Source organism: Dermacentor silvarum, chromosome 4 (genome assembly GCF_013339745.2).
Source record: "Dermacentor silvarum isolate Dsil-2018 chromosome 4, BIME_Dsil_1.4, whole genome shotgun sequence".
NCBI classification, from domain to species: Eukaryota; Metazoa; Arthropoda; class Arachnida; order Ixodida; family Ixodidae; genus Dermacentor; species Dermacentor silvarum.
Genome location: NC_051157.2, coordinates 37,606,376 through 37,625,390, shown reverse-complemented (window position 1 = coordinate 37,625,390; position 19,015 = coordinate 37,606,376). Strand labels below are relative to the sequence as shown.

General features: G+C 42.7%; 3 protein-coding genes and 1 long non-coding RNA gene across 5 annotated transcripts in view; 2 read left to right on the top strand and 2 right to left on the bottom strand.

Moving 5' to 3' along the window:
* LOC119449798 (exosome complex exonuclease RRP44-like) overlaps positions 1 to 2,813 on the bottom strand; it is a 47,932-nt gene extending 45,119 nt beyond the window's left edge. Inside the window, exons 1-5 of the mRNA XM_037713067.2 lie at positions 2,434 to 2,813; positions 2,126 to 2,283; positions 1,869 to 2,047; positions 1,698 to 1,777; positions 1,361 to 1,522 (exon numbers count right to left, since the gene is read on the bottom strand). Coding sequence (XP_037568995.1) covers positions 1,361 to 1,522; positions 1,698 to 1,777; positions 1,869 to 2,047; positions 2,126 to 2,283; positions 2,434 to 2,652 — 798 coding nt within the window. The 5' untranslated portion in view covers positions 2,653 to 2,813. The remainder of the gene's footprint in view (positions 1 to 1,360; positions 1,523 to 1,697; positions 1,778 to 1,868; positions 2,048 to 2,125; positions 2,284 to 2,433) is intronic.
* A 239-nt stretch (positions 2,814 to 3,052) lies between these two features.
* The window catches only part of LOC119449796 (uncharacterized), a 20,431-nt gene continuing 4,468 nt past the window's right edge, over positions 3,053 to 19,015 (top strand). Inside the window, exons 1-4 of the mRNA XM_037713061.2 lie at positions 3,053 to 3,440; positions 4,288 to 4,355; positions 4,425 to 4,520; positions 4,642 to 4,734. Coding sequence (XP_037568989.2) covers positions 3,332 to 3,440; positions 4,288 to 4,355; positions 4,425 to 4,520; positions 4,642 to 4,734 — 366 coding nt within the window. The 5' untranslated portion in view covers positions 3,053 to 3,331. The remainder of the gene's footprint in view (positions 3,441 to 4,287; positions 4,356 to 4,424; positions 4,521 to 4,641; positions 4,735 to 19,015) is intronic.
* The window catches only part of LOC125944680 (uncharacterized), a 16,667-nt gene continuing 4,227 nt past the window's right edge, over positions 6,576 to 19,015 (top strand). The window contains exon 1 of the long non-coding RNA XR_007466357.1: positions 6,576 to 6,720. This is a non-coding gene — a long non-coding RNA (uncharacterized LOC125944680). The remainder of the gene's footprint in view (positions 6,721 to 19,015) is intronic.
* On the bottom strand, positions 6,649 to 17,191 carry LOC119449795 (transmembrane protein 33). 2 transcript variants are annotated; one of them, XM_037713060.2, is made up of 8 exons: positions 17,040 to 17,191; positions 16,685 to 16,833; positions 16,492 to 16,586; positions 16,200 to 16,384; positions 14,557 to 14,624; positions 14,357 to 14,490; positions 10,381 to 10,464; positions 6,649 to 7,561 (listed from the first exon to the last, which is right to left on the bottom strand). In XM_037713060.2, exons 2-8 carry the CDS (start codon positions 16,745 to 16,747, stop codon positions 7,429 to 7,431), a joined length of 762 nt encoding a protein of 253 aa, XP_037568988.1. In that variant the 5' UTR covers positions 16,748 to 16,833; positions 17,040 to 17,191; the 3' UTR covers positions 6,649 to 7,428. The 2 variants fall into 2 exon arrangements, with proteins under 2 accessions (XP_037568988.1, XP_049521403.1); XM_049665446.1 differs by having other exon boundaries at positions 16,685 to 16,787; positions 17,040 to 17,186.

The window sequence follows — 19,015 nt, the reverse complement described above, 5'->3', positions numbered from 1 at the left end:
GCTATAAATGACAATATCAAGTTGTATCATGAGCGAAAGTAGGGACAGCTGGGTGAGTTGGCATGGTAACATGATGAGTATGAGCATCATGATCAATTGAATCGACTTCTCGAGTTTTACGTGCCAAAACCACGATTCGATTATGAGGAATGTCGTAGTGGGGGACTGCGGATTAATTTTGACCACCAGGGTAGCATGCAGTAACATGATGAGCAGGAGTATTGTGAGTATGCTAACAAAACAAAATTATGAAATGTATTTGTGGCTTGCACATTGGAAGGAAAAAAAAAGTTAGATAATGAGTGCACAGTGCTACATGCTGGAGAAAGAGAAGTTTATAAAAAAAAAGGGCACAGTTTACATGTAGGGCACAAGAGAATGAGCTACAGTGAAGAAATTACAGTGCCAATGTACCACAGGCAAAGGGTGAAAAAATTGGTCGTTGCCTTCCAAGCACCTAAGTCCTGACTGGCCCATAGTGACCTGTCTCAGTCAGCACATTTCAGGTCATGCCATATCGTGGTCATCACCTGAGAAGCATCCATATGCAGTTTCACAGCTGAATAACAGCGTCACCAATGTCCCGACCCTGCCATTTGCACTGTCACAATGACACAACCTGTCCAAACCTCTGCACCAACACCACCCACTGCATTGTAAACATCACTGAAAGTCTAGAAACCACCCCATTTATTCATAGTTTGCACTAATTCCAATCTATTCAAGCACTCAAACAAGCTCTTTTATTGTATGTAGACACATGCACTAAATTGGAAAGCAGTGTTTGTTTTTGTTACACATGTGCACAAATGGTTTCATGATGAGGCTCTGCATTAGCAACAGCAACACCAGTTGTTCATGAATCACATATGAATAGCATATTATATTTTAATTGACTTTTTTTATATTATCAAATTAAACTGACAACAAACTGCCGCAACATACCAGCAGTAATGCTGCCCAAAACTCATACTGATTATCAGTGACTGCCATTACAGTACCCCATGAAGAGTATGATGGGACTCAGTAGTAGAAAATTAGCGCACTTTAAACAGTTAGTGCATAAACTATGATTGCTATTCTTGGAAAATGGAAGAATGACAAAGGTCCTGTTACGTAGGCGAGGGATGACAGGTTCATCTTAGAATTTTTTGCACACTATCATCAGCTGTAGTGGATGATAGATGCAATGCCTCAAACGACTACACATCCCTTTTTAACTTCTCTGTAGTACAGTTATTCACTCTCATCTCGAGGCAAAAATAATAGTAATTAATGTTGCAATGTTCTTGCTATCATGTGAGTGAGCAAAACAATTGAGCACTTCATACATGCACAAAATGCAAAAGAAAGAACTTACATTACGAGATTCTTCATTATCACCCAAGACAACGTTTCCTTCCAAGTAGTTGTCTCGGCTGGCTTGAAACTTTCCCTGTTCAAAACGCCCACTCTTGATGCCAAGGTGTAGTTCTGTCTGAGGCAAGTGCTCTGGATAGATGCAACGGCGATCAGCCTTTTTCTGTTGGAAGGAACATGCGCAACACCTGTTAAATAGATGTTACAACCAAGGGGAGGCCGACGAGTGCACAGTTTTGCAGATTCACTATTAGCAGACTACTCTGTCCTCCGAAAGAAGTTCAAAAGCACATGATATGAAGAAAAAAAAGAAAGAAACGAAACGAGATTAGCCTTACAGCTGCTTCATCAAGTTCAAGTTTCGCAAGCTTGTCCAGGAGGCCGGGATGGTCTTTCAGACTGTGAACGTATTCTGCAACTACAACGAAGGCAAAGTACAGAGGTCGAGTGTAAACGATATACGACAAGCACAATATGTTTGAAGAAATCATGCGACAAGTCATACGCACATGTGCATGCTTTGAGGCCCTGTGCTTGCGCCTTGCTGCGATTCTCTTCGTCGTTGGTCAGAAGCACAACATCCACTCTATTTGTCAAGTGCTCGCAGTACCAACTGACGCTCGCACGGATAGCACGATCATTGCGATCATTGGCACTTTCGCCGGCTTCACGTTCTATGTATGTCTCCCTGGGTGACCCACGAAAATTTAGTCATTCCGCAACCACGACACAAGTGTGACGAAGGTAATTGCGTGCAGTTACGTACTTGTGGTGTTCGTTCGTAAAAACAAAGAAGTGCCGATCCTTGTTAGCCAGAATCTCACGGATGGCGTTGTAGCCGGGGGCATGTCGATGTCTTAGCTCTTGCTGAACTGTCTGCAGTATTATAACGTTCTTGAAGACAGCATCTTTTAAAACATCTACCTGCGGAGATGATATAGGATACAGTGCATTAGTTACACCCCATGTATATCAATATTCTGAGTGGCAAGCACTCAGCGAAGGCCGCCTATGACAGTTAGCTTGAGTGATACCAGACAGATTGGAACCAGTTCAGAAAACTTGGCTACATACCTGATGCAAAACTACGTTAGTGTCAGGGACAACGTAGTGAGGCGATGGGAAGAGATCGCTAAAACTCTGGGGCACCGATTCGAGGTTGGGATTTTCATGCTTGCATTTCGTACAAAGTTTCGAGCCACACCAAATGTCATCACGAAGGTAGTGTTCTCTGACAACTTTGAGCACGTTTCCTTTCTTAGTTTTCTTTACGAAAGTTTTAGACGTCAGCATGTTCAAGGCTCACGTCATGAGAATCCGTGCAGTATAAAAAAGTGCTTTAAAATATTCGACGTGCGATAAAAATGCCAGACCGCGCGGTTGCTTCGATTTCAGTACACTCAAAACACGCCGACCAGACGCCCAGCATGAATCCTACCGCATCCTGTAGGTGATCAGTGTAAATTCTACCTCCATTCTGCACGATAGCGATACGGTGGCTAGCGAGAACGAAACTCTTACTTTTTAATAATTTGAATGCGTACTGTAAAAAAACGTGCTCAAAGCTGGTGTTTTAGCGTAAAAATTAACGTTAATTTAGTTTCGAGCGCGCCTTTAAATATAAAGCTATTTTGTGTTCGTGAGCAGCCCGATCGCAAATCAGCGCGCTTTTTAAAAATGGTGATCGTGTCGTACCGGTAAGTGAATTCACAATTATGGTAAACGTACGTTTCCGAGGGCTACAATTTACTAATACGTGTACGAAAAACAAGGAAAATAGTTGCAATTCGTGCTAGCCGCCTGCGCCACGCTTACACGAAGGAAGGCGAGACGAACACGGTCGTCTATAAACGCCGCATGCTTAGAGCAGATCGAAACAAAGATGAAGTTGATGTGGAAATGAAACGGGCTCAACAGCAACAAGAAAAGGGCGGTAGCTGGGGCCACGAGCAGCGCCGAATCGCAGGGCGAAATGAGGTCAATTGTGGCGACGCTCATCCTCGCTGCCGTCGCCCTAAGGACCGCCGGCCAACAACGCGAGGAAGAACTGCCCTTCGACGACCTCATGGCCACCATCTGCCGTTAGTATGAAACAAAGTGCACATGTTTGCAAGTGCCGCGGAACTCGTGCCTCCCAAGCATGTTTTTTTCCTTTGAAACCTGTTAGAGTGCAACTTTCATCTCCTTGTCAGAGAGCAACTAAATAACACTCGATCGATGCACCTACTTTGCAAGTTGGCGTGCCTCCTCTTCTGGTGAAGCAAACATAACTGACCTGAGCGTAACTAGCGCATAATATGATTAACTGACTTTGACTTGGATAATTCACAGTGTGAGGACAGCTTCAAAGGATATATAATGAATCATGAAGCACCAAATGAAGACTGTCTTTATTGAACAAGTGCACACAGAATAAGCTGCCACATCTGAAAACAAAATGCCTTATTTCAGGCGGTTAAGAGATTTGTTTAAGTGTAGCGCAAGAACTTCACAACTCTTGAAGCTTGTATAATGCAAGAGCTGGTACTGCGTCATGAAATGATAGCATGTTTAGTGAAATGATAGCATTTTTAGTGCCATGCTTTACAACATCACCGTATCTTAACTTTGTTATAATAAAGGTCAATACGAACCATTGATTTAAGGGTATTTCTTTCCTATATGCAGTTACAGTGAGCTCGTTCAAGTGCACAGTGTAAGACACGGCCCTATTGTAGCCTGATATGCGAGGTACACTTTTACTGTGTTTTGGGACTGAAGCCCACCCATGTGCATAGATGCCCATCATTCTAATGCACAAAGTATACATTTAAAACAAGAAAAGTGTGCCACAAGCTTGTAGAAAAGCTCTTCTTTGTTAATGTGGTTGCTTAAATTTACAATTTGTCGTAGTGCCGTTTGCATACTTGATATCCTTTTTCTTCCTAGGTAAATATGAAAATGCCGCCGACAGAAAGGATGCTATCATGTGCGTTGGCGACCGAATGGAAATTGAAGTAAGATTCTTCAGTGTTCCAGCGCATAAAAAATTGTCTTCATGAAATATATTACTATCGCATTTGCAGCTGGAAGCCATTGTGACAGAGTGCCTCCAGAGACAGTACAGATTTGGCAAAATAAGCGCTCAAGCTTTTGACATGCTCTGCGACGATGACAGCAGAGTAAGTTGACAAATTTCAACGAGAGCAAGGTGTAGAGCACAATGCCAGTAACCGTAGGCAGGAGGCTAGAACTTTTGTCCTTGAGAGCCGTTATAACTTTTAGCTGTTTTTTTTATGCCAGAAAATGGACCGCGTCTATGACTGCGTCGATGACCAGGCAGACAGCCAAGGTGGCCGTGACTGGACTCTTGACGAAGTCACCAAATATGTCCAGGTAACGATGTTCATTGTGCACTTCTGTTTTCCAATAGTTCCATAAGCCAAAGTGTGCTTTTATGGGTGCGCTTTATAATTATTCTGACAGAATTCTTTTAAAAAATTCACCTGTGGCCAGGCAGGCCAATTTCATCTCTTCAGGCGGATTACTTGAAGATGCCGATATTGCTAGGCACGACAAAGCATTGTTCAGATAGCTGATTAATAAATTTTCATAAATTAATTTCTTGGTCTGTCACCTTATGGCACATGTTGCAATCACGGAATTGAAGTGTGGAAGTAATAAATCATGGCCAATTATCACAAGTCCCGACTAATGCCAGTTTTGAGACATCCCCAGTTCACTCAACAAAACACACTGCTGTTTCTTTACTTATTTCTCGAAGCATGTATGGGTGGCTTTAGGGAAACTATGCACCCACATGTACACTTCTTGGAAGACCTTGCGAGTGGTTTTCTCAAAAACTGGTGCTAGTCTCACAATTTCTACTTAGTGTACAGGACCTAATTTATTCCCAGCTTTCAAATAAATAATCGCAACATCTGCTCTCAAGTACTGTATAAATGAAGTTAATCAGTAGAACTTTGAGAGTTTACTAATTGAACATTATAGTTTGTTGTGTGTGAGTAATGTCCGCCTCTTCAGATAATTGATTTGAGCACACAAAATTGCTCTCTGTCTCAGGCAATTTTATTAAAAAACTGTGGGTAGATATAAAAAAAGAAAACATTAGCCTCATAGCAAGGTCACAAATTACGTCCAGGTACTAATGCTTTCTGTGTGCAACCAATTTGTAACATTTCATAAGTATTTTTGTATGCACATACAGCAAAAGTTAACACGGTACGAAGTTTTATTCACAAGCATTTGTTCCCAAACACAGACGTACAGTAACTTTCATTTTTGTACGAACAAATAAAAAAAAAGACATTTTTCGCCGCACACTTGCGGTGTTTGCACGTCAATTTTGCTAGATCTAATTTTTTTTCATCTGCATCTTTCGTTATAACGCTTAGCATCGTTGTCTGCCTAGTTCTTCCATAAAAGTTGAAAAAGCACTGTTGTACCAGCAATAGTGAGATGCTGCATGGGCAAGGATTTGTTCCACCATGTGTGAGCAACTAAAAAAAACAGTGCATATAAGGAGTATATCTGTTTGGGCAAGTTGGTGCGACATACTGCAAGTTTAAATAGCGTGGAAAGATGACGACAAAGAACACTTACACACAGAACCAGCACTGTCATGTGTGCAAGTGTTCTTTGTCGTCTCTTTGTGCCGTACAGTACAGATAATCGGTGGCAGTAGGGCAACTTCACAGGATCGTTGCTGATAATTGTTAGTTTGTCACTTTGGGATGATAAAACAGTTTTGCATTATTGAAATAATGCAAACAGTAGTTCTGGTGCATTTATTATCTACACTGTTTTCTTTAATTGCTGAAAGGTGGTGAAACCAGTCCACACAGCAGATTCACTTATACATTGTTTTCTCCAAGTTTTCCGGAATAACCAAGCAAACAATTATGCAAGTAGTAAGCATAAAAACTTTTTCAAAGAAATTAGAATGAAAACGCTGCTGACTCTACAGGCATCTATTTTTTTATTATCATGCAAGTGCCAACCAGAAAGTGTGTCAGTGCCTGTCGCACTGACACACTTGTGTCGCAATGAATGAAACAGCCTAGCAAACGATACTGGGAGTTGCGTGCACATTAATGCATGAAGCGCAAGCATTTATCCTCGCGCATTTCGCCACTCTACCGTACCACAAGGCACTGACACACTGTCTGGTTGCTGCTCACGTGGTATTATTAAAGAAGTGGGAGGCTGTACACTGATATGAGGAAAAGCCAAAAGCAGCAATGCATGTGTTCTGCTTTTATAAGGTGGAAATGAGAAAGAAAAGACAAATTATTTCTACACACAATCGCAAGTTTATTGGCAAAAGTGCTCCGATGAAGTCAACAATCATGTCATATGCTAGTCTCTTACACTCTTTAACACATGGTTCTTGGGTCTTCAAAGATAACGACAGTCGGAGCATTTCCTGCTCTGTTGTATCAGTCATGGATGTTATTTTGGCAGCCTGCAACGACTTTGCGCATTTGCTCGACTAGCTGCATCCGTTCATTAGTCTTGACACACTACTGAACCTTACCACCAACACCATTTATCATTCAATAGGTGGCAGAGGAACGATTTAATGTTTTTCTTTTTAACTCTGCCTCTTAATTATCATCACAAACGCAGCAAGTCATACCGGAATGACATCTACCGGGATTACGACAGCTAGATCTCTTAACAAACAAATGAAACAAACAGACACACGAAAAACAATTGACAAACACACTTGAGGCGCCCCGTACCTTCAAGCAAAGAAACAAGCTCAACCCACCGTGCACAACTGCAGTTGCATGCATGAGCATGTCTGGGAAGTTGACACCACTGATTTTTTTATTCTCTCACTGCAGCTCTGCTGAAGACTACGGTGTGCACAAGATGAAATAAAGAAACGGTGGGAAAAGGCCCACGAAAGTTGCATGATCCCCCCAACCCAGACTGCACACACACAGTTCTCTGCTGCTTGCTGCACAGGGCATGGCCTTCCTCAAGGGCCCCCCTCCCCCCTGCACAACTTTTTGTTTCGTGGTCCAGTGGTGGCGTCAGCCAGACTGGCAGAGCAGTGCCTTCCTACTGGGGGACCGGAGGTGCCAGCTGGGACAGCACATTTATCGTCTTGTAGAGCAGGTTCCTCAGGAACATCGGGCAGCCTGGTTTTGACGCGTAGTGCTCCGTCACCAGACGTAGCTCGTGAAAGACGGTCCTGTGCAGGTGAAAGGGGGCACATTTTTCGGTTGGGAGCATGTCGCAAAGAACGGGAAGCAGGAGCAAGCTCCGAATCACTGAGTTCCCATATATCTCGGATGACATCGGGGCTTCATTTACTCGATCATAACATTTCATTCATGTTTCATGCAAAAGCCCTAAAGGTTTATTTCATCACACAACTTCACGTGCGGTGCAACATGGCTCCCACATCTGTAGACATCTTCATCTTTGAAAAGTGCGCCATGGTTTGCGAACCAGCGACAATGTAGTAACTAAACCTAAAACGAAGGGTTCCCAAGGTTCCCAGAAAGCATGTATGTTTTTCAAAGCTCTAATTTGCTTCTCACTTATGTGTAGGATGTGCCCAAGAAACTTGGACCCAAATTTAACAAAGTGTGGCCCTTATATGAAAATAGTGTATGGTAAATGGCAAATTGATGGCAATTCCCTTTGTCATTTTGAAAGAGTAGTCTGCACTACTCAGTCAATGGGCACTAGGACTGCACGTGCATTTTGCAAATCAATATCTGGAAGAGGAGAACGATGCTTTTCACTGGATTGCAGCACAGTTGCCATACACAGCAGGCAGATGACGCAATGTATCCTAGAACTCCTTGTTATAATTCAATACAACGTGGAGAGAGCTAAGTCATTCTAAGTCAAAGTTGCAAAACCATCGCAATGCTCGTGGCAGATAAAATGAGCTGCTGTATTGTGTATTCATTGATTTTACATAAAGTTGCGTTTCTCTGAAAAGCGTGAAACTACAGCAACTGTAGCTGTATACAGTTAAACCTGGATATAACGAAATTGACCAATTCCCGAAAAACTTCGTTATAAAGAGGATTTCGTTATATGCAGGTTCGGCACGAAAATTCGAAGAAGAAACGCTTACCGTATGTACTATCGCTCAAGGTTTACTCCCAATACACTAAAGTTGCAATGAATAAAAAAAGTCGCAGTTTCGCCTGAAAGGCGAAGCATCAATTGCGACAGCAAATTAGCAGACAGCTATACGAAGTAAGAATAGTATAGTCAACCCTCGTTAACACGTACCTGCTTAATGCGTAATTGTGGTTTAAACGTAGTCGCGGCGGAGAAGGTGCCTCCGGTTGCTGCTCGCGCAAAAATGCCAAAATTTGGGGCGAAATCTCTAGGTTGTCAGCAGGGAAAATTCGTTATTTCGAGGGGGTCTCCCGCTGCCATTTCGTTACGTAGAGGTCTCAAATACATGTGCTTCTATGGAGTAACGGGGGGAATAGAAAAACTTCGTTATATCCAGGAATTCGTTATATGGAGGTTCGTTCTAAGCAGGTTTAACTGAATTTAAGTACAGTTGAACATGAATATAACAAACATGAACATAACAAAGTAAATAAAAATTTGTCTCGCTGCTATTACAGCCTAACAGATATATGCTGATAATAAATATTGGACATAACGAAGCTATTTTTGTCTGATGCGACTTCATTATAACGAGGCTTGACTAAATGAGTGATTTAATGACTTACACATTGGCAATTTAGTTAATGTACACTGCAAACAACAAAGTTTTGCCATCAATTGTGGTAACGCATGGACCATGGCAAATTATCTGCAAGCAAAATATGGTCAGTTTTTGCATTTAACAATTATTTATAAGGGTGAATTGCTGATGCTGCAAGAGCAGTAATCAAGCCCTGTTAAATGTCACAAAAATTTCATCGACACTGTTGTTTACTTTGATGTATGCCCAAACAAGGGAGTCAACCTGTTCTCAGGCAAACTCAATTGCATCATGCAACAGACCAGACTGTGTATAAAATGCTACTAGATGTGTTATGTGGAAGGTAATTTAGGTAAAAGAATAAGAGTAGCAAGTCTAGCATAGAGCATGGAGATACACCCAACTGTATGGTCTAAATGATAAGAGTTTACAGGAGCATAATTATCACAGTGGGACTGATGAATATACAAGAAAGCACAAATGGAGAATGATAAAGAGGGTTATTCAGAATTAGTAGGTTTAATTTTCTACCAACACTCATGCTGTAGAAGCAAGGTGATGACATTTAAGACAAAAAAAATGCATTGACTGCATTTCTGATATCCATGTTATCTAACAATCACATCAACGTGGTTCCCAATATCATTTATATGCGATATCTATCAAAGTCGGATGTAAAGTTGGCTAGATGTACTGTAGCCTGCCTGAGAATATTAGAAACAGATTATTTGATTCTAAAGCTTTCCATTTTAGGTTCACACATTACATTTTTTAATGTGTCAACAATACAGGTATGTATTTAGTTCTTACTGCCACAATTTGTACCACGAAATAACATCAATAAAATTTCTGGTTGAAGGGATGATGCTCTAAGTTAGCAACTGATAAAACGTGACACCAACTTATCTAGAAGTGAGCACAGTACACTGCAGAAGAAAAAAAGCCCGACACTATTGGGGACATATTTAATGCTGTGCAACTTCCACAAAAACAATAGAAAGCCCGATTCCATATGTAAGCTTGAACATATTTTACCACTCAGATTAAGTCAGTCCAGCATTCCTTTACACTCGAATGACTTGCACTTTCTACTCGTAACTGCATCTGTGAGCTCTTCCATGCTCCCCAAGACAATTTGATGCTTTACTGCCAAAAAGCTTTCAAGGTGATAAATGCTTATTCAGTATACTATTGCGGTACAGACATGTCTCTGCACATCTATAGGGTTGAAATTAGTGCATGTGGCACAAACCAAGAGTCTCATTTGCCCTTGAGCCACAAATCTAGCCCAAAAGTAAGAAGTCATTGATAAATGGGACTGCACGTACCTTGTGTAGGGATTGCGACGAGAGGAATAACGCAGACTCAGGAAGCGGTAGTAAACAAAGGGAGTCAGCAAGCTGCTCCGTCCACTGCAAACCCATACAGACCATGTACTCGTGCACACATCTCAAAGCTAAGCCTACGAAGATGCTCAGAGACAAGACCACAATAACATATTCCTGCAAAGTGCAACATTTGACTAAGGTTGCCATTGGTATTTCTAAAGGGCCTTTGTATTATCCCTCATGAAAGAGTAATATTGGTCAGAACACCACATATCGTTACATTCAGGCTTCCTTTCTTGAAAAATGTGACTTCGTGCCCTGCTTCTACATGTGACGCCACCAAAGCAACACTAATTAGAAGACAGTGAAAAGTAGTTAAATGCAGTCATGGTTGTTCTTAGAAAGCACAAATATGGTGTTTTAGCACAACTTGTTCTTGGGCTAATTGGTTCGTACCATAGAGTCAACATGACAAACACAAGAAGAGTGATGGAACGAATGGACTGGACAATTGTACAAGCATTTGTACAAGCTACTGTGCAAGTGTTCGTCCGGCTTCTTGGGTCATGTTAATGCTATGGTCCTTGATTTAAATGGTGGTGGTTGAACATCCACCTTTTCAGAGACATCCAATGCTGAAATTTGTCGAGAGGCCAAACAAATCCACCTTAGATGCATATTAGGTATAAGCTTCCTTACATTTCATAATAAAAAAAGAAATGGCAAAAAAAAGTGTATTACAATTATGGCATATCAACATTACCACACAACATTCAGGTGCATTTTTTTTATCGTAGTTCAGTATGAGCTGATTTTCACATACTGCTCGCAGTCTTCTGGCTACCTAAATCTCCTGTATCACCGTAAACTTTTCCATACATACACTTTCTGCGAAACACAGCTATGTATATTCGTTCAAGATATCTCCAATATTGAGGGTTTCTCCCCCCACTGAGGGTGTCTGAAATACAAGCATTTAGATGAAAAAACAATTTAGAGCAACATTGTTTGAAATCAGACTTTCTTTAATTGACCACTATGTAATTAGGAATCAAATAAGCTAATTAATGCACAATACTTGAGGTATAGCACAAAAGGGCATGCAGGACGACAGAGGAGACAAAGTGTTATGCAATATTAACTAGCCTACTAGTCTGCTTATTTGTACAGTACTTACACTTTTAAAAATTAGCATGTGAATAAAGCTGCATAACAGTAAATGGCAGTTCAAAAAGGCCATGTAATACCTCAGGTGCGACAATGCCAACTTTATTTGAGAATGAGTTAATAAGGAGGTGCATCTTATTTTAATGCTTTTTAATCGAAGCAGCAAATGGCTAATGTTTAATAGCAAAAATATTCTTTTTTTTTTTCGATTTTTCGTTGCCACTTTCTTTTCCTCTCCTAGTTTCAAGGGACACTAAAGGAAATATGAAGCCAAGTTGGAGCAATAGATTATTTGTCTAGAAATCTATCACTGTCTTCAGCGTACCATATTTTCCAGTCTATAAGTCGCAACCCCCTCCAAATGGCAGTTTTCCAGAAAAAAAAAAAAAAAAAACATATACAAGTCGCACCGGTGTATAAGACGCACCTGTTCATTCGGTAAGCAAAAAAAAAAAAAAAACTACAGTGACGTTTCACTTTGTGAACGCGAGTCACATGCACATGCGTATGGGTGCCATTCCTATATAATTGCAATAGCAATGTTATGAACACTCCAGGCACATTTCTGCCGTTGTTGTCGCCGCAATGTTCTGTATAAAGTGCAAGGGCAACAACATTGTCCCTGCGCGCCATATGCTGTATGTGTGAGTAAAAGCGTGCGACGATGAGCCGAATAACGCACACGCGCGGAAAGCAGGAAGGCACCGCGGGAGAGAGGGGGGGGGGGGGAACTTGTACTTTAGTAGCAACTGCATTGCACAGCGGTGCACGCCGTATCTTGAAAGCGATCTGCAGATGTGGCGACTTCGGGGTCGATCGACTCGCAGTCGGCATGCCGCCGCTTGCACTGCTGCTCCATCCTTCTCACACGGCGCTTGGCAACTCGATCACGAGAAGAACCTGGTACCTCCATAGTGCGCACACAACCCATAGCAACTGCCAGAGAAGGTCAACCCAGCGTGCTTCGCGTGACCATAGCATCCAATCCGATTTTGACAATAGTTTTTCCGAGGAAAAAAAAAAAAAAAAGAAAAAAAAAATATATATATATATATATATATATATATATATATAACCCAGACTGTTCTATAAGACGCACCAATGAAAAATTCAGAAAAAAAAATGAGATTTATACACCGGAAAATATGGTAATATATATGACTTGGTTGCTTATAAAATTGCTACCAAAGGTCCTCTGGCTGCTTCTAGTTTTGAATTACATGCACCAAAATGAACGTGTTGATGTAAACCCCACATGACCTTTCTCTCTGCCGCTCTCTGTGAATCAGACAGTGTTGACGTCAAATGTGAGGTCCCATAGCCCAAAACAGGTGACATCACTCTAATTTCCCATTTTCATCGTTTTCTTGCTTCCAAAAGCTCTGCTCTCGCTACGAATGATGAACTCATCATTACAGAAGCATAATCTTTCAATTAGCCGAACTTGACATTTCCCTTCACTGTCCCCTTAAATTAATTGTGTTCACTCCTGGTACAACTTCCCAATACAAAATAGTTGCTCTAAACCTACAATATCAATTATCCACACCATACACCTACACAACACCTAAACCATACCTGCTGTAGTGGCTTAGTGGCTTTGGCATTGTGCTGCCGTGCACAAGATTGTGGGTTTGGTACTCAGCCGTGGCGTCCGCACTCCGATGTGGGCGGAATGCAACAATGCTTGTGTACTATGCATTGAGTATACGTTAATGAAACCCAGATGGTCAAAATTAATCCGGAAACTTCTAGTGCGGCACCTCTCATAGCCCATGTGCAAATCCAAGATACTAAACCAAGCAATTTTCATTTTCTACGTATGGTATCTGCTGTATGCAAGCAATGACAGCTGGACACCAATTTGTGCTCTGGGGATGTTATTGTTGTAATGGTGTTTATTACTATAAGTGGATACTATAAGTGACAGGGCCAGTGCTGAGCAGTACCAAACTAGCACGAGCTCAAGGAAGGCCGTAATGCGAGCTTGAGAAAGGTGATGCTTGGGCTCTCTTCGTCATTTTACTCTGTATGAAACACAGGAGTAAGGCAGACCTTACGAGTAAGCCTAAAAATTCTTTTACAGAGAAAAATGCTCATATCCTGATAGGCCAGCGTGTATAAATTCACTACTCTTCACATGATCAAGAATTTTCAGTAAATGTGCAACACATTAGCATGAAACGTAAAGGTTACGAGTTAAAAGCGACACATGGTTCCACAATATAGCACGGAACTTGATTAGGTACATCATATCATGAAATCATGCTATACCAACATGCCCAAACCTGCAACCATCACATGAGCTACGGGAGACAACGCAGTGATGGTCTCCACATTAATTTCAACCACCTAACGTTTCTTTGATGTGCATCAAAAACACAGCACATGAGTGCCTTCGCAATGTTCCCACAATAGACATGCACCTGTCAGGGCCGGCAATCGATCCTGCAGCCTCATGCTCAGCGGCTGAACAACACAGCGAACATAAATGCTAGATATGAGTTAAGACAAGACAGCAAGCATCTTTAAGAGCCAAAACTCTAGCTTTTTTAGATCAAGGTAAGCTATGACTTTTTTCTTACACATAATCTTTTTTATAAGTTGGGTATAGCAGCTTCTTGAAGGAGTACTGCCATATATATTCAAAGTTGTGCAGTGCTACCCCACACTTCTCAAACAAAGAAAGAATGACACTTAGCAAGTATGAAGCAAGTATGACACTTGCCAGTATTTTCTGTATGGCTTAAAGTGTTCAAAATCTGATGTCAATACTGCTTTAACGCAATATGGAAGCATTAATACGTACGACAGAACGCTGAACACTGTCAGCGGCATGAGGAAGATTTCAGTGAATGCCACAAGCCGAAGGATGTTTCTGCCTTGGTGGTCCAGCAGGTTCACCAACCAGGTACCAAGAAGGCCAGAGCGGCCACCAAACTTCTGCATGGAAAAAATAGGACATTGGCAATGTCTGCGTAACACGGTAACCTAACTAGGAGTACTTACATCCAGCAAAGTCAGTGAAAAGCTTGCGGAGTGGAGCAGAGAGAAGAGAAACACAGGCAGCAGCACCACTGCACAGTTAAGTCAAGGTTCCAACAATAGTCTTACAAACTATGAAATGTGTTGCGTGCAGCAAGAGGGACACAGCTGCGCAATTCAAATGCAGCCAACTGGGAACTGGGTAGGATAGCACGTACAGGTTATAAACCTACTACTTTCCGTTATACACTGGAAGCTGTAGGGCACTGTCTAGGGAGCATCTTACCGCATGAATTTGTAAGACTGGTTCATTATTAGAGAAGATAGAAGAAACTGAAATGTTGCATTTACAGGCTGCCAGAAGGCAAGTTTTACTGCCAACACAGACACTCCCTCCTTCTGCCTCGACTAGCGTCTGCAAGCGGCCCGTACCGCAACCGAGGGGCAGCGTCTCTCCACCATTTTTTTTCTGCTATTCCTTTTTTTGCTTCATGGCACACTTCCAGTGGCGGTATTGTGCATACTGCATTGAACAATTTACATAGGCCCTATGCCATCATTGGTGACATTGTAGGCAGTGCATTTTATGTCGAGGATTTGTGCATGTGACCTTGACTCTCTGGCTGGAAGCGGGGCTCTTTCAAGAAGACTGGCACATGGGCTTTTGTTTGAAATTTCAGCTCTTTTCACTTGATACTTTGCAGACACGATTGCCACTGCATGATTTACAGGGTGGCAAAACTGTTTAAAATGCCCAAACTTGATGAGGGGCCCTTTAACACACTTTCATCCCCAAGCTATGTCCTACTCAGTTTTAATGAACATTGCAACTTACTTTCCCCACTACAGTCCACAACTGCACATGTTTGGATGCTAAAACTTGATGGTGTGTGCACTAACTACACAAATGAATGATGCAGGACTAAAATTTTAAGAATAGACAATTCTGACATGGAAAGTCATGCATGGCAAGCAACACCAGTGGTCACTCTTTCGAGTTTCAGGGATTTTGCCTGTATATCTGTTTTTTATACCAGTGCCACACGGGGCACTTTCGATTGCGATTGGCCCCTATCAGGATGGAATTTTACTATCGCGATTGGCTCCTTTCCTCAACCTGCGCAAATTCGATCCCTATCCCGCTCGATCGTGAGCAAAAGTGCCCCGTGTGACACCGGCATTAGAAAGGAAAAAACCAAGTGACTGATAATCAGTGCCTGACTAGAACAATTAGAAGGAAAATATGGAAGAAAGTAATGAGCGTTCTGTCAAACTGCCAATGACACAACTCATTTAACTAAGGCAGCATGGGTGGTGCATATTACAAACTCTTGGTTTCTTAAAACTCCACCATGACTGCAACTTTCTCATATACGTAGTCTATGACACTCTTTAAGGCCATTACTAGAGAGATTTAGAAATAGCGCACACAAGCGCCCTTGCGTGCCCAAAGCCCCAAGCCACGCTTGCATTCTTTTGTACTCTTTTTGGCTTCTATTGTATGCATTTCTGTGTTCTTTTGTACGCCCGGCGGTTTGCGTCCCCTAACTTTCGGTGGACAAAACCTGGAACTCCCTGTTTTTCTTTTTTTCAGTGGTAAAAAGATAACAGGGCTTTGTATTTTCAAAAATTTCCTTTTGAAGCAAAACAAAACCTTCCAAGGATACGTGTCATGGGCTGGGCAAACAAGAAGATGAGCGAGTAGAAGAGGTAGTGGCAGCTGTCCTCAATCAAGAGCTGGCTCAAGAACATTCGCGAGAGCTGAATGCTGGGCATCCGCTGGTGTAACCGCAGCGCACTTGTGGCAGCACTGCTTATCAACGCCCGCTGGTAGCAGGTGTATGGGTTGGCACTAGAATGAGGAAAAGAAAGTTCAGAATGTGGTCGATCGAAACGCCGCTAAGCCGGATTCACTGCGAAAAGTAGGGCATGGAAAAAGCACCATGGGCACATACTCACTCGAGCAGTGGAATGATGTACAGGAGTGTGAACAGCACGGAACACATACGCGTGAACCACAGCAAGCTTTCGATCTTGTGGATGGACATGTGGTTCTGAAAGGAAACCGGCAGACGCGGGATCGTTCGCACAAAATAGTAACGAGGGCTCATGTGTGAGTAACGGAGCAGTTGACAGGAAAGCTGATACTCACAATGACTTCTGATAAACCGTGCGGTGTGGCGGACGACGGCCTTTCCGTGTTTTCGTCGCCCATTTTGCCGCAGGTAAGTAGGTCTGGCGAATGGACGCTGGTCCTAAAAATTCAATTTCCAGAATGGCCCAGCTGCTGTTCAGTGCTCTCTGCAATGAAAATTTGCGTTGCTAAAACTGCCTGAAGTTAAGATTTCGCTTAAGTTCAACCTCAACGCGGCGTAGAAAAGGAAAATAACAATCGTACTTATCCTATCAACAGTTTAGGCTGCACGCGACCGGGAAAAAAGCTCGACGTCAACGCTAAGTACGCTATAACTGAGGATTAATGAGTGCAACGGCAGCGACATACATACCGAGAATGAAACTCAGCCTCTGAAAATCGGGTGGCTCAGTAACTGTGACACATTCCTGCGCTGAAAAGGAAAATTTGCTCTATCGATAATGTCGTGCAACTACTCGCAGCTGAAAATTCGATTCAATGTAGCCAGACTGCGCACGCGTCATCGACTAGTTCCCGCGGATTCTTCTAAGCGACAGGAACGCAGCATGCGCCGAGAATGTAGTCTTGCAAATGTCCCAGGTGCCATCATTGACCTCCAGATTAGTGGTCCCACGAGGCAGCCAGACTGTAGTCGTTTTTCTTTTCTTTTTTTTTTCTTTTTTCTTTTTTTTCAAGCGAAGCTTGTATTGCCTCACAAGTGTCGGCGGTGGCGGCAGTAGTGGTGGTGGTGTCACGCCTTTCTTACAGTTTTAGTTTTGGCCGTGACTGCTGCGACCCGGTCGCAGCAAACAAAAGGTGCCCAAAACGTTTGGTGCGACCCATGACGTCACGTCCGCTATAACCAATGATGTCACGTCCGTTTATTTTCATGGCGGCTGTTTTTCGGGGCCGTTCGCGTTGTGAAGCGGTCCGTATTCCGTGCCTTCTTACAGAGTAAGTAATCCATTTTTCCACTCTATATGCATGTAATAAAAGGTTGGGGCTGTCAGCTGCTTGATGTGTTGCCGTCAGTTATCTTGCGCGCATATTTTGCCTCGTGGCCGCGTCAAATTGCAGCCGGCCCGTAGAATGGGCCGTGGCATCCCATATAAAGCTATAAAGCTGATCCTCCGTCAGGATCGTTAGTACGTGTACAGAACCATCCAGTAGTGTGGTTCAGTGAATGATGCGTGAAAAAACGAGGACGCAAGAAAATCCTGACATGGTGAGCTGTTCCGCCAGATCGTGTTGAATCGCGTTTTTGCGCGAGATGGTCGAACAGCTTTGCTACTGCTTTTCTACAGCTTTGCTGCATTTCATTTAATCACCACCTGCATTCTTTTTAATAAGACAAATGGCATTACTGCGCGAAAGAGCGTCTCGGAAGTTTCCCAACAACAGCCAATGCCGCCGTGCCTGTTGCATGCACGCTTACCAGCTACACGCTGTCCTGATGCAGTTGGAACGATTATGACGCAGTATCAGCCTGCTACTGCGGGCTGCAGGATCACGGTGACAATACAATTAAAATAACTAAAGAAATTAATGTAGTAAGTGTGGTGTTCAAACGTTGCCAAGCGTGATAAGCGGACCTGCCTCGTAAGATGCGTTGAATGAATCGGCTTTCTAAAGTCAGCTTCGCCGCAGTAGACGTGTTACGCGGTGAAGCTTACCCAAAAATTATTGCAGTGAAGCATACCAAAAGTGAAAAGGGGCCGCTATCACGGGACATGTATATGTTCCTTAACTATGTACGCGCGCACTCGCCTTCGCCCATCACATACGCGCGCCCAGGAGCGTAATAAGTGTATTGGCAGGTGTACTCACATATATGAAAACTGCCAAGAAAAGCTGTTAAGGCAAGCTCTCTTGTCGAAACGTTTGCACCAGCCTGTTCGACCACTGTTATATCACCGCAGTTTGTGTATTGCGGTGAAGCATACCGATAGTGGGTAGGGGTCACGCGAATCGGGAGTGTAGGGTTTCAGCCAGCGACGAACCCTACCAGTCTCAACGTTCTAGTCTCAACAAAGCTCATTTTTGCGCCAGGATGACGTTTCGACAACTTTGTTGGCTATTGGTGATGACACAACTCTTTTACAGATAACATTCTCTAAGCCTTTTGAAATGACAGGGAGCACTGACACCGGCCGATAATTTGACATGTCATTTCTGTCCCCTGATTTAAACAGTGCAGTCAGCTTCGCCTGTTGCATTTTTGTAGGGTAAACGCCAGTAGACAAGCAAACATTGAATACGTGGGTGAAAACAGGCACTTTGCTTTGTTGTGTACCTGTCATACTGCTATTAAATTTTCCTTTCCTTTTAAAGTGCGTCGTACATCACATC

Bases quoted from the DNA above. Each gene is read 5' to 3' on its own strand.
- LOC119449795 (XM_037713060.2), bottom strand. From the start codon at position 16,747: ATGGGCGACGAAAACACGGAAAGGCCGTCGTCCGCCACACCGCACGGT. The intron at 16,587-16,684 runs GTGAGTATCAGC...GTTTCCTTTCAG, and splicing joins ACGGTTTATCAGAAGTCATT to AACCACATGTCCATCCACAA. The intron at 7,562-10,380 runs GTACGTGCAGTC...TCACCTGCACAG, and splicing joins CGTCGCAATCCCTACACAAG to GACCGTCTTTCACGAGCTAC.